A 12,228-nucleotide genomic window follows, 5' to 3' on the forward strand; every position below is an offset into this window, starting at 1 on the left:
GCTGCTCTCAGTCTCTTAGATTTTCCGTTTTTCACCTAAATTATAAGTGGATGACGTATAGATGACATGTAAGGATGCTTGTCAGCTATATTGTGCCTGCAGCATCAACAACAGACACATTGGAACGATAAAGTATGATAGTAAATAAAGACTGAACAGAAAAGACAGTTAGCATATTCAATCTTTATTCCCAAAACGAAAAGCATGAAACTAGATTTGTACATACATAAAGCAAACACTGAAACTAAGAGGAAGAAAATCAACAATGGGGTAAGATCTTATTTTTTTTTTTAAACATTCTCAGAGGAAAACCGACAACAAAAGGAATAACCACCACTTTTTACATCCTCTCTGAAAAGTGTCATCCTTACCTTCACAACTTAAGTACAAATCAACACTTGTCACTGTTGCCCTTCGATGCTTTCGCAATTTCTGCCGTTTCATTTTAAAGCACTTGTGGTATAACAGTTAAAAAGACTTGCATTTTCATTTTTATTATAATTGGATAAAGTGCACTCTCAGAAACAGAAAGACGGTGGTGTCAACCAAAATATTTTACGCACTAGTTCATTTCAAGTTTGCATAACTTCAAAAGCCACCTGTGACAAAGGCGAGACGCGTTCTGTGCACTCGGCGTTTCTCACTGCCGTTGCATTTTAGATGAATATAATGTCGAAGCATGTGCTAAAACTGGGTGAGCTACCATATGGCATGGAGTAGCCCTGCAACTCTGACCCACTTCTTCTTTTAACCCTCGTTCCCCCACTTTCACGTGATCAGTACTCCTCTTCAAGATCGTCGTCCAGGTCGGAAAACTCAATCGATGGTCTGTTGTCTCGAATCTCCTCGTCACTTTCGCCGTGGGGAACTGCAATCCAGAGACATCAAGTCAAATTCTGTGGCCACGTTATTAACATGACAAGAATATACACGAGTGAGCGACCTGCAGATGAATGTGATGTACAGAAACATGAGGCTGGCCTTTCAATAAATACACAAGCACAGGAGGGAAGGTGTGAGCAACGTACTTTCAAGATTGTCCATGTGTTCATGAAGAATTCTCACCAGGTTGAATAACTGGGTGAGAAAGGGAAGAAGTTTCTCTTTTCAAGATTTCTATTCTACAATTCAACATTTAAACATTTTCAGTTTTGTAAATCAGGATCGACTCGGAGCCGCTGTCGCTCAATGTTTGCAGAAATGAGTTACGCACCGACTAGAAATAAAAATATCAGTCGGCCAGTGTTAAGAAAGACCAGTGTGTAATCAATCGTCATACAGAATTAGCACTGTGGGTAAATCTAGTGTGTGTCTGTGAATGTGTGCATGTTTGTGTTCTCACCCCAGCTGCATCGACCGCTCCGAGAACATCAGAGAACCTCTGCTCACAGAAATGCAGCAGCACCACCAGATACAGACCGCTGCTGATGAACTCATCATATTCTGACTATGAGGCAAAAATACAGATCTTTAACCCAACGGTTTTTATCCAGAGCACGCACACTATGGTTGACAAAATGAAAGACGAGCCAACATAAAGCGCGTCAGGAAACCAGGAAGAGCCTCCAGAATAGTTTCAATGCTGCTTGACAGATTATAAAAGTCTCTCAAACTCCATATTTGCTCATTTAGTGTTTGGCTGATGAACCATAGATGTTCAACTGGCTGGAGATCTGAATGTTGATATAACAGTGACTCACCTGCACGTGTGTCCTGTACAACTCCTGAATGTCAAAGTTATCTATGTTCAAACGCAGCTTCTCTTTGCAGAGTTCACATGTTGTGATGCCCTCGAGATTTGTGCCTAAAAGAAGAGCGAAAAAAAACAAAACACATGAGTTGTTTGAAAAAGATGTAGTTTTGGTGAAAGCTGAAGCCGAGCAAGAGGTTTATATTTACCTGAGCCGATTTTGGAGCGAAGCCACCTCTTGATGCAATCCTGGTGGACGTATTGCAGACTGCCTGTACAGCGGCACGGCTGAATCAGGGGGTTGGATGCAGATTCCTCCCCCATCTGGCAGATTCTGCACAGGTCGCCTTCTTCCTCGTCAGAGTCCTCCAGCAGCAGCCTAAAGCAGGACAGGAGGATCATTCAGTTCCACTGGAGATGCAACACTTAGTTTTTACATCATTTCATACATAAAAACTTCAGTGGTTAAATTATATTCTACGTTAAAATTTTCAGCCTTAGAGAGAAGGAGATACAATGACTATACAGTTAGTCTTTGTAGGTTGAGTACTCATGTGCCATTCTGTTTTGACTAACTAAAGATCATCATCTGAAGATCATCTGAACAGATTTGATGTTCAGTAGCTGCAAGGTGGACATGCAGCACGTTTGTCAGTCAAGTTTTACATGAGCTACTGTTTCGTTATCCACTGTGCTTAAGAAAGTCAACTGAGGCTGTATGTCAGAGACAAAACAGTCATGTATATTTTAAGACCAACCTGCAACTTAATGTAAGATGATAGTTCAGAGATCTTAGAGCAGTAGGTTGTTAAGAAAAGGTTATAAAGCATTTCATTGTCAGATTAAATTAAATTACAGTATGTTTGTTGTAAAAAGAGTATACACCTGATAAAAACTGATGCTTGTAATACTAAGTAATAATGATTCATAATAAGTAAAAGTAATACAAATACTAAAAAGTTCAATTTTAACAATGGATAATACAAAAAAAACAAACACCATCTATACATCGCCACAGATCCAGAACAGTTTGTGATAAAGTGAGCTGAACTAAAACAGCAACAGCCCCAGAACATCAGGCTTTCTAATAAATGTCACACATGACACCTCTAATGACTCATTTCCACTGCATGGTACGGCTCGGCTCGGCTCGGCTCGGCTGAACTCGACTCGTTTGGAGCCGTTCTAACTCGGTTTTCCATTGGCAAAAGTTGTGAGAAGTACCTGGTCCTCTTTTTGGTATCACCTCAGTCAAGGTTCTAGCTACTGCACCACTAACTGGTGAGTGAATCGTCAATAAAAAAAAGTCACTTGCATGACGAGGACATGCTGCACACCAAACCATCTTCTATTGTTGATGATGTGGCAGCAGTTTCACCTGACGTCACTATGACGATCACCTAAGAATCCAGCCTACTTTGAAGGGGTATACGAGTCATACGCTGCAGTGGAAAGATGGCACAACTGAGCAGAGATAACAACATGCTAAACGAGGTTAAAGACATCCAAGACGAACAGGATCATTGTACTAAAAATACAAAATAAACTGATATTCATGTTATCCAACTCATACTTAGACGGCAATCAAACATTGTTTATTAAGCACCAGTTTTCTAAGTTGTCAAGAAGTAATGAATGCAGATAATGTGGGAGATGAAACTCCATTACCTCTCCTTGATCTTGCGCAGCTTCTCTTGATCCCTACTGGAAACGGGCTTCTCCTTCTGTTCGTCCAGCTGGCTCTCCACACCGCTCAATGGACCCCTAGAAACTGAGATGTTTTCATACACTCCGACTCTGCGGCGTGGCGAAAACCCAACCGAGGCATCCTCCAGTTCAGGTAATGCTTCATCCTCGAGTCTGCAGGTATGACCTGCACCAAAGGCCTCTACACCAACTGCTCCATCCTCCTTCTCCTCCTCCTCCTCCTCGTCCTCATCCTCATCGTCCTCATCCTCATCGTCCTGTGACGCTTTATGCTCTAGGTTATCCCACCTTCTCAGCAAATGCTGCGGGCGACTGTAGCCTTCTTCTAAGCCTGCGGCTGACTGTGCGCTCTCGTCCCTCACGTGTCTTCGAAGGCGAGAGAGGAGGGGAGGGCAGCGGCCACGGAGGGAGGAGGAGAGCCAGGAGGAGCTGCCTCCTCCTGCACTGCTTGTGTTATTAGTGCTGCCAACGCCAGGCTCTCTCCACAATGATGGTCTGGACTGAGCCGGGCCACTACAGTAGCCATCGCTGTTGTTTTCCCTGATCGGGGCGAGGTCTGCTCTGCGATTCCTCAGGCCACTCAAGGTCGCGTCCGACCCTCCAGTGCCAGGCTCCGCGCTCGGCATCCTGGTTCCCTCGTCACTGTCCACAGACTCTCCGCCAGTTGACGGACTGTCGTCGTCAAGGGAGCGAACGCTGGAAGATCCGCTAGAGGAGTCCTGGCTAGAGCGCCGTGAAAAGAGACGGGACAGGAAGTGGCGAGTGGAGCGACGGCCTTCTGGCTCTCCACCTTCAGGGATCAGCCTCGTAGGGAGCGTGGCCTCTGACACGGCCAGAGGAGTGGTAGACCACGAAGTGCGGGAGGAGTAAGAGCTGTTGATATTTGTGGATGATTCAGGGTTTCTGGATTGTTCCTGAGATGAGCGGAGGCTGGATGAGCCATTCAAGAAACGTGATGCCGTTCTGCTGCTGAAGTCACGCGCCAGAGGAGGAGACCGGTGGGAGGTGGAAGATGAGAGGTGGCGATTTAGGGAGCTTTCTCTGGCAGTGGAGGCGTAAGAGGAGGAGGAGAAGGAGGGAGTGTAGGCAGTCTCTTTAGGCCGAGCTCCCTGTGCATATGTGGAGGTCACCCTGTCTGTTTGATCTGAAATGAGAGAAGAGCAGTTTGTGTTTTATTGGATTATACATATATATGCGATACCTTTAAGCAGACTGTGTACTGTGTATGTTTATTTCATAAAGTGTGCCTACACAACGAGGAAGCCAGTCCAGGAGTCCTCATCCTTCCTTCCCCCAAACCTGAGAGACTTGGCTCGGTTTTCGTCTCCAGCTCTCTCCTGGATGACAGCGGCTTTGTGGAGGAGGATGATGACGACCGTGAGAGTAAACGGCGCGAGCTCCACGATGAATCATACGTGTCACTTTGTTTTTCACCTGTACCTGTTCAGACAAGAGAAGACAAACTGTTTGAGGTTTGCTGGGATCTCTTTTCAAATCAGCTTCATATTGAAGGAAATTGACTGAATTTGACTTGACATCTCAATCAGGCACATCATGAACTATTTTACATTTTTAAATCTAAGCAGAGAAAATGTATTTTTTTCAGTTTACTCATTAATAATTTATTTTATGCCCAGACATTTTAGCAGTAAGGATGCATGTCTGGTGACTGCAGGTTGAAATCGTGATGAATTGCAACTAAATCTACAGCTGACAGAGGCCTTCTCCTGACAACCTGCTCCTAAGAATTTGTAGCGTAAACAAACTGAATTCACGGTGACGACCGGATCTTAAGGATAAATATAAAGTGCACTGGGACGAGTGACAAGTAGAACAATGGGATATCTAGGATATCTATTCTATTTTAGCCTACTTTCCTATTTCTTAACTTGTTTTAATGTATTGTTTTAATGTATTTTAAATGCTTTTACTGTAATTGTATGCTCCTGTAAAGCACTTTGAGTTGCCTTGTGTCTGAATTGTGCTATGCAAATAAACTTGCCTTGCCTAAGTTACAGCACGATAAACATCTAGAGCCGGTTGCAAGTTTGAACTTAGCCGAGCTGTAACAGAAGGGTTTCCAAGTGAAGATTCATGCATCACTGAATCAAAACCGGTTGCACCACACAAAGCAGAAGAGATTACTTATTACTCAGTATTTGCACACTAAGTGCCAGGTGTGACGGTTACGTAGCCAACTGAATCAAATGACAAAGCTTTCGTTAGCTTAACTATAACCTGTTTGAAAGAGAGGTAATGGGATGGTCCTGACATTTGACTAGGATGTTATTCTTAAGTATACACACCCGAGTTATTACAATTATATTTTTCAATGTCAACATGACATACCTCAGATGACAAAGCTTTATTCAAACAAATAACAGCAGCATAATCACAGATTTCCCTTTCAATCTAAACTCCCTGAATCCTACAAGTGAAACAAACATTCATATCTACGTTTACATGAGATCAGTTAAGTTTAAAGTATCGTTTGGCCTCTTACAACTATTCATGTTTGGGAGACCTATCACAGATTGTGTAATGCTGCTGTGACTTCCTGTTTGATGCACAATCAGAGTAGGCTACACTAAGAGTGAACAGAGCAGGAGGAGTAAACACCAAGTTACTTGAATGATGAACTAGATAACACAAAAGCTTTTAACTATTCAACAACTGGCCCAACAAAATCCATATTAAGATTACTAAACATTTGTATAAAATGTGTTTTTAAAATTACAAATTATTTGTTTTTTAATCAAATAAACTTTTTCATACCAGTATTTTATATTTTATTTCTATACATTTAAATAAGCAATTATTTGTCATTTGTAACAAGACACTTTTTTTATGCATTTGTGCCCATCTTTGATTGTTGGTTAAATTCCTAACGGCAATTAATCGATTCATAATTAACATATCTAGTACTGTGTCACTGTGTCGGAGGCTGGAGGCTGCAATCATATATGATCACCAGTAGTCAATCACTGAAGTTCAGAGAAATGAAGTCAAACCAGACTCAGTGACACGCTTCAAATGCTCAATACTTTCTGTGTATTTACTGTGAATAATTATAACCACTCAGTGTAATTTCATCTTCTACTGCTAATGAGCCAATAAAACGTTAAAAAGGAGCAGCCGTCTGATTTCAGAGACGCCCTCCACTGCAGGCACATTGACTGAAATGAGGAAATGCAATGTGCAGCTCAAGCCAGGCGGTTGGGGTGCGCTCTGGACAAACTGTATCAGTGTGAATTAAGATCTTTACATCCACAACAGCACAAGACAAGACACAGGTTGCAAAACCGGGGACGTGTTCCTTCTTATGACCTCCGCAAGTCATATGATATTTTGTACCTCTGCCACTGCTAAGCCCATTACTGGAATAGGTGGATCCTGTAACTGAGGTGCTGGGCGTTCTTGAGTACAGTCCTCTGTTGCTGTATGACAGTTTGGCCCTTTTAGTATCGCCATCATCAGTGGCGTTCAACAGAACTGAGCGCATCCCCAACCTCCCCTCAGAATCAGTCTGGGGAAATGAAGGCAGACATACAGAAATACATTTCAATGATATCATTCAGAAATATTCCTCTAACCTCCACCCTGAAATGTTTTACAAAACACATTTTACCAGGCTGTATTTTGCCTGTTATAAACACATGACAGTACAACTCTAGTACCAGTTTGCTCCTGCTGCTGAGAGAGGATTCAGCCCACGGGCGGTCATAAGATCTGCTGGAGGATGTCAGAGAAGACGGCAACTTCCAGCTGGTGGAGTGACTGTCAGAGCTGGTGTAGTCTCTGGACGACCTCAGGAGACGAGAATTCTGCAGGAGGGGAAGAAGGTAAATCATAGTTAGTACTCGTGTCTGGGCAAATATGGCAAACAAAGATAAGTTACTCTTCCTGTCTGTTCCCGTCACTAGTGGTACTGTGGAGCAACAGTCTCACGCTTGTTTTGATGGCTGTATGAAACTTAGAAACACAGAAAAGAGCAGGGAAGAAGAAAACTGCCAGCCAATATTAAGATGGAACGTACGCAACAGGTCCAAAAGACTGGCTCTGGGAGTGTTTTATGAGGATGGACATGCATTCAACCAGTTAATTGTTCTGGTGAGAAAAAGTGAATGCAAACATAACTTTGTTTACAAGAAAACCACCCAGGATTCCTGTAATAGACGGTAACTGTAGGAAACTAACTAACAAAAACATTTATGCACACAGATTTCTTTTACCTTGTAAACTAATGACTGTGACTAATGCTGAAATCAATCTGTTACTGTGCTGCTTCTGTGTTCAGACCTGTCAAGGAACCACAGATGATCTGATATCATCTGGTACGGTGCATCAACTGGTGACTTTCAAAATAAATTAAATAAATAAACCAATGTCGATTTGTCTTTAAACTCCTACTATTTCAAGAGGACAGCTTAAACTGCTCTTTATACCCATAATAAATGAAATCGTCATATTTGAGTGGCATGTTGTTGCACCTAGCTCGCGACTCTTCTGGAAAGAAACGATCAGCCAGGCCAACAGTAACACTATCTTTCGAGACGGGCTTTGACGAGCAGCGGGACTAAAATACACACAACGTGTGCCAAGGAATCTAGGCTGCCCTATAAAAAGACCTCGAAAGTGTCTGCTGTTGCACTACGCATAAATGTAGTTAGCTACTGTACCGTGCTCCTGAGGGAAGCTGTGAGAAAAGAGCTCACTTGCACGCTCCCTCTCTGGGATACACCAGAAAGGCAGATAAGTAATAGCGACACGGATACAGTCGGATGATGTGCACCAAGCAAGACCAGCTGTTGCTTATGTTGCTCTGTTTTATCCGACTTAAAGCAACATTATTCCACCTGACAGCGTGACTTTTGTATACCAGGCTGCTTTAGATAAAACTAGTGTTCATCCATGGCAGCTTAAAAATCAGGCATGTTAGGTGAAGCAACATAAACAGGACAACAACACTGATACAACAAGCAAGGGAGTGTTGCAGTCCAGTTGAATAAGATACGCTGTAGACAATGTACAAAGGGGAGTGTGCACCGTGTATTAAATGACAAAGCATGGTTCCTAGCCTTTAGCGGGCCTTAGAGGGCCGTGCCGTCAGCCTACCTGTTGTTCCAAGTCTGCCTTGTAAGCTGACGATGCCCTCGGGAAGCGGTCATTATTCAGCGATGTCTCCCTGCCGTACAACCTGCTGGAGCCCAGAGACGAGGAGGAGACCGCTGGACTGGATGTGTAGGATGACCTCGAGCTGGGCAGACAAAAAGGAAGTCTGCGAGACCTGGAGTCCATCATGGATTGCCTGTGGTGAAAATATGAAAGCACGATGGTTGAGATGTGCTGACAGGAAGCAGGAAGATGTCGCTCACGAACGCATCAATGCAGCACAGACTTCTGAAAGTGTCCGCAACCGCTGAGCGCAGCAAGTAATGAGGATCGCAGGGCCGGCGTATCTGAGATGTTGACACAGCACACGTGACAGTGTGTCTGTAAACATCAAAACTTGCCACCATGCTGCTCTTCGGACTCGGTATCAGAGTCACGATGCCTATCTTGGGGACTTTGAACTCTGTCACATGAATATGACACTTCAAACGTGCAGCAACGCTCCGAGTTGCGTGTTCGAGCAAACAAGTTGCTCTCCGACAGTTATGAGACCGTGAGTTCATTTATTATTAAGATGCATTACTAAATCCAACACACGCTACAGATTCAAGTAAACTGTAATCTTCTCTTACGTGCTATTGACGTTTGAGCCGAAAGCCAACCTAAAAGGAGGACTCGAGAGTTTCAGACAGGGTAGTAGAGTATGAGTTACTCCCTGACAGTGATATGGATCCATGGACTTTAGCTACAGCACCTGTGGTAAAAGATAACTCAGGAAGCAGCAGCCTGTCAGACGGACATTTTAATCCACATCGCAGCACTTTTAACAGTTAAACCACCTGCAACAGAACGAGGGCTGACTGATGAGGCTTTTTCAGGAGTGATACAGATTATTAGAAATTGAGGGGACCAATATTTACCCATTTGCAGTAAAAAATGCAGTCTTTGTGTCAACATTTAGTTAGTAGTTACACTGCAGATTCGTATTATTCAATGTTTATAGGCTATTCATTGTGACGCGTTACCGATCAGAAATATTTGTGGGCGGGACATTGTGTGAGGATGTTGCATCAGAGCCAAAGCAGAAACATTTTTTAATTCCTTACTTACTTATTTATTTATTTCAAATCGGCAATCTGACAGAAAAATCACCCAAACAGATATGTGGGAAATCTGAAACTAATGCAGTCTAACAAACAAACATCCTTCCTTCATAAAGTTTGTCATGTCTTCATGTGTTGTGGTTTGTGGTGTTTGTAATGTTTAGTCCACACCAGTTAGGTTAACAATGAGGGCAATGCAATTCAACAGCACTACAAACCACAGTCTTCTTAATGACCTGATAGATGAGTGGACAACTACTATGAAAAAGCCTCCAATTAAAATGAACATAATGATTTATTGGAGAGCTGTTTGTTTATTACATTGACCACCTTAAGAAATACCAGCAGACCACAAGCCCTGCAGCTAACCTGCCCATGCATCAATCACCATTAATTAACACGTTTAGCTAAGCAGAGACAGTTTGGTTGATGGCTTTCACCAAAAAACTTGTGTTTTCAAGGTGAAACAACACTATCTTGCCTGCCTGCTTGCCTTGTCCTCTATCTGATCCATTTGCTGATCGATAATTTACGAGCCGTCTCGTTTCCACTGCTAATTCGCAATTAAGGTTATAAACGTTAGTTAGCTAGCTAGCTACGTAGCTGGCGTTAGCTAACTGACGAGCGTTGGACAACATCTTTACCGCAACATTTAGCAAGCGTTAGCATTAAAATCACCCGAGTGTTATTTCCGTTAAAGTTTCCTTGTCGAAACTTCCCCTTACTGTTGTTTTGCTCAAGGCGTCTGATCGCGTTAGCAACAAAACAACGCTAACTTAGCTGTTGGGTACTAGCACGCACACAACGTTAAGCGTGTTTAGCATCTGGAAAGTATCTGTCCTTAAAACATAAACGGTCTCCTCAGTGGTTGTTTAGACATGCTGCAGTTCAGATGATGTGTTCTGACGGGGCCGTTAGCTACTGCGGTTGACAACCTCGTTAGCTACAAGCTAGCTGGTTAGCATGACGTTAAGAAGTCCTGGAATGTTGTGTTAACTACCCAGCGGAGCTAGCTTAAACATTAGCCGATGCTCGTTTGAGACAACAAGCTGCAGCGACAAGTGGCAGCTCACTCGATGAATCACAACACGGCGCGCTGTCAGCACACACCCTCACCTTTGAGCTGCCTTGCTTCAGTAGCACAACAGGAACGATGGCGTCCGTATTGACTGCTGTTGACACACAAGGTCAGCTGATTCACAGCGACCCGGAGGGCGTGGTTTACTAGATTGCTCTCAGGTGGTTCGTTCTCCTCGTGCACATGGTCCATCCACGTTTCTGTGAGTAGATGTTCAGATGTTACATCAGTGCACCTCGAGAAGAACCGACACTTCAACGGTACCGAGTTAATTAGACCTGAAACCTCACAACGACTGATGAACGTATAAGGAAAGTCAAACAGCGCCCCCGTGTGGTTCCGATAAGAAAGTCAGATTTGTTGCTTAAAAATACCACCGTGTAAGATTTATAATGAGTGATGCATTAAAGGGGCACTATGTAGTTTTGGAGAAGAAATTCTAACTCAGAATTATTTACAGTATTAATGAGGTAATAATACAAAACTCAGAAGTATTTATTTTTCCATAACTGAATAAACAAGCTGCTCTCAGAGGAAAATAAAATCCCCAGAACACAAGAGGCTAAGCTAAGAGGTGGCAGGGTCCGCCACATATAAACAGAGTAAAACGGTATGTGTTGTCCTTTAATCAGTCAATGAAGATCTTTCTCTTCTGATTAAAATGTCTTCCCCAGAACTACATGGTGCAGCTGGGTCTAATGTTAGTCTCTCTGTATACTGGTGGGTAGCTGAGTCATTAGTAAACCCTCATGGTGTTTTATTGAAGTCTGTGCTGAACTTTGAAAAAAAAGCATTTCAAGGTTAACGCCCCCTTTTTTACACATCAAACTGTGACGTATGTGCAGAAATGTACTTTCTCAAAATATGACAGATATATACTGTACAGTGCGTCAAACATCCTTTGTTACTTCTGTTTCCATGGTTAAGTTTCAGTATTTAAACACGGGCATCTACTAAATGAAGAGCGCCATGTACAGCTGTGAAATAGTCTCACCACTAAATTATTTTTAGTCCCTGCGCAAACACAAGCAAACACATTTTACTGACTTTTTAAAACTATGTGAGGCGAAACAAGTATGAATGAAAACAGCAACTATAGAGTTTATGAAGATTCACAGAATCTGTAGGATGAAGTAAAAAAGACACGACAGCGTTATGAGTATCTGTCTTTCAAGTACAATATCTCATACACACCGCTCATTGGATTTTGACAAAACTGGGGCATGTGATGCATCTTGTGTGCATCGTGGCATTCTGACATTTTCAAAATGACTGCCCTAAGGGAGACACTGTAAATACAAGTCAAAATTAATAAGTAAAAACCTCGCTTACGGCTACTTACACGCTTTTCAGCAGCGCTCGGCAAATGCCAAATACTGAACAAATGTTTTTCTGTGAGAGTCATGAAAATAGAAAACACCTCTGATAATTTAGCGACAGTGGATGAGAAGCAGAGAGATGAACTGTTGGGACTTTTTCTTCCATAGATTGTTTTTAATGAAAATGGTTTGCCTTAAAGTCTGTGGATTATCCAGAGT

General features: G+C 42.7%; 1 protein-coding gene across 4 annotated transcripts; it reads right to left on the reverse strand.

The window, feature by feature from the left end:
• Positions 1–628: 628 nt before the first annotated feature.
• On the reverse strand, positions 629–10,949 carry marchf7 (membrane-associated ring finger (C3HC4) 7). Of its 4 annotated transcripts, none has more exons than XM_084341052.1 (11): positions 10,729–10,949; positions 8,513–8,705; positions 7,075–7,221; positions 6,752–6,923; positions 4,649–4,837; positions 3,359–4,541; positions 1,900–2,069; positions 1,701–1,804; positions 1,343–1,447; positions 1,029–1,077; positions 629–868 (listed from the first exon to the last, which is right to left on the reverse strand). In XM_084341052.1, the coding sequence occupies exons 2-11, from the start codon at positions 8,696–8,698 to the stop codon at positions 777–779; spliced, it is 2,397 nt and encodes a 798-aa protein (XP_084197178.1). In that variant the 5' UTR covers positions 8,699–8,705; positions 10,729–10,949; the 3' UTR covers positions 629–776. The 4 variants fall into 4 exon arrangements, with proteins under 4 accessions (XP_084197178.1, XP_084197177.1, XP_084197179.1 ...); XM_084341051.1 differs by lacking the exon at positions 10,729–10,949 and adding an exon at positions 10,414–10,437; XM_084341053.1 differs by lacking the exon at positions 10,729–10,949 and adding an exon at positions 10,338–10,418.
• Positions 10,950–12,228: the final 1,279 nt, after the last annotated feature.

Source organism: Pagrus pagrus (genome assembly GCF_965226575.1).
Source record: "Pagrus pagrus genome assembly, chromosome: 1".
Lineage (NCBI taxonomy): Eukaryota > Metazoa > Chordata > Actinopteri > Spariformes > Sparidae > Pagrus > Pagrus pagrus.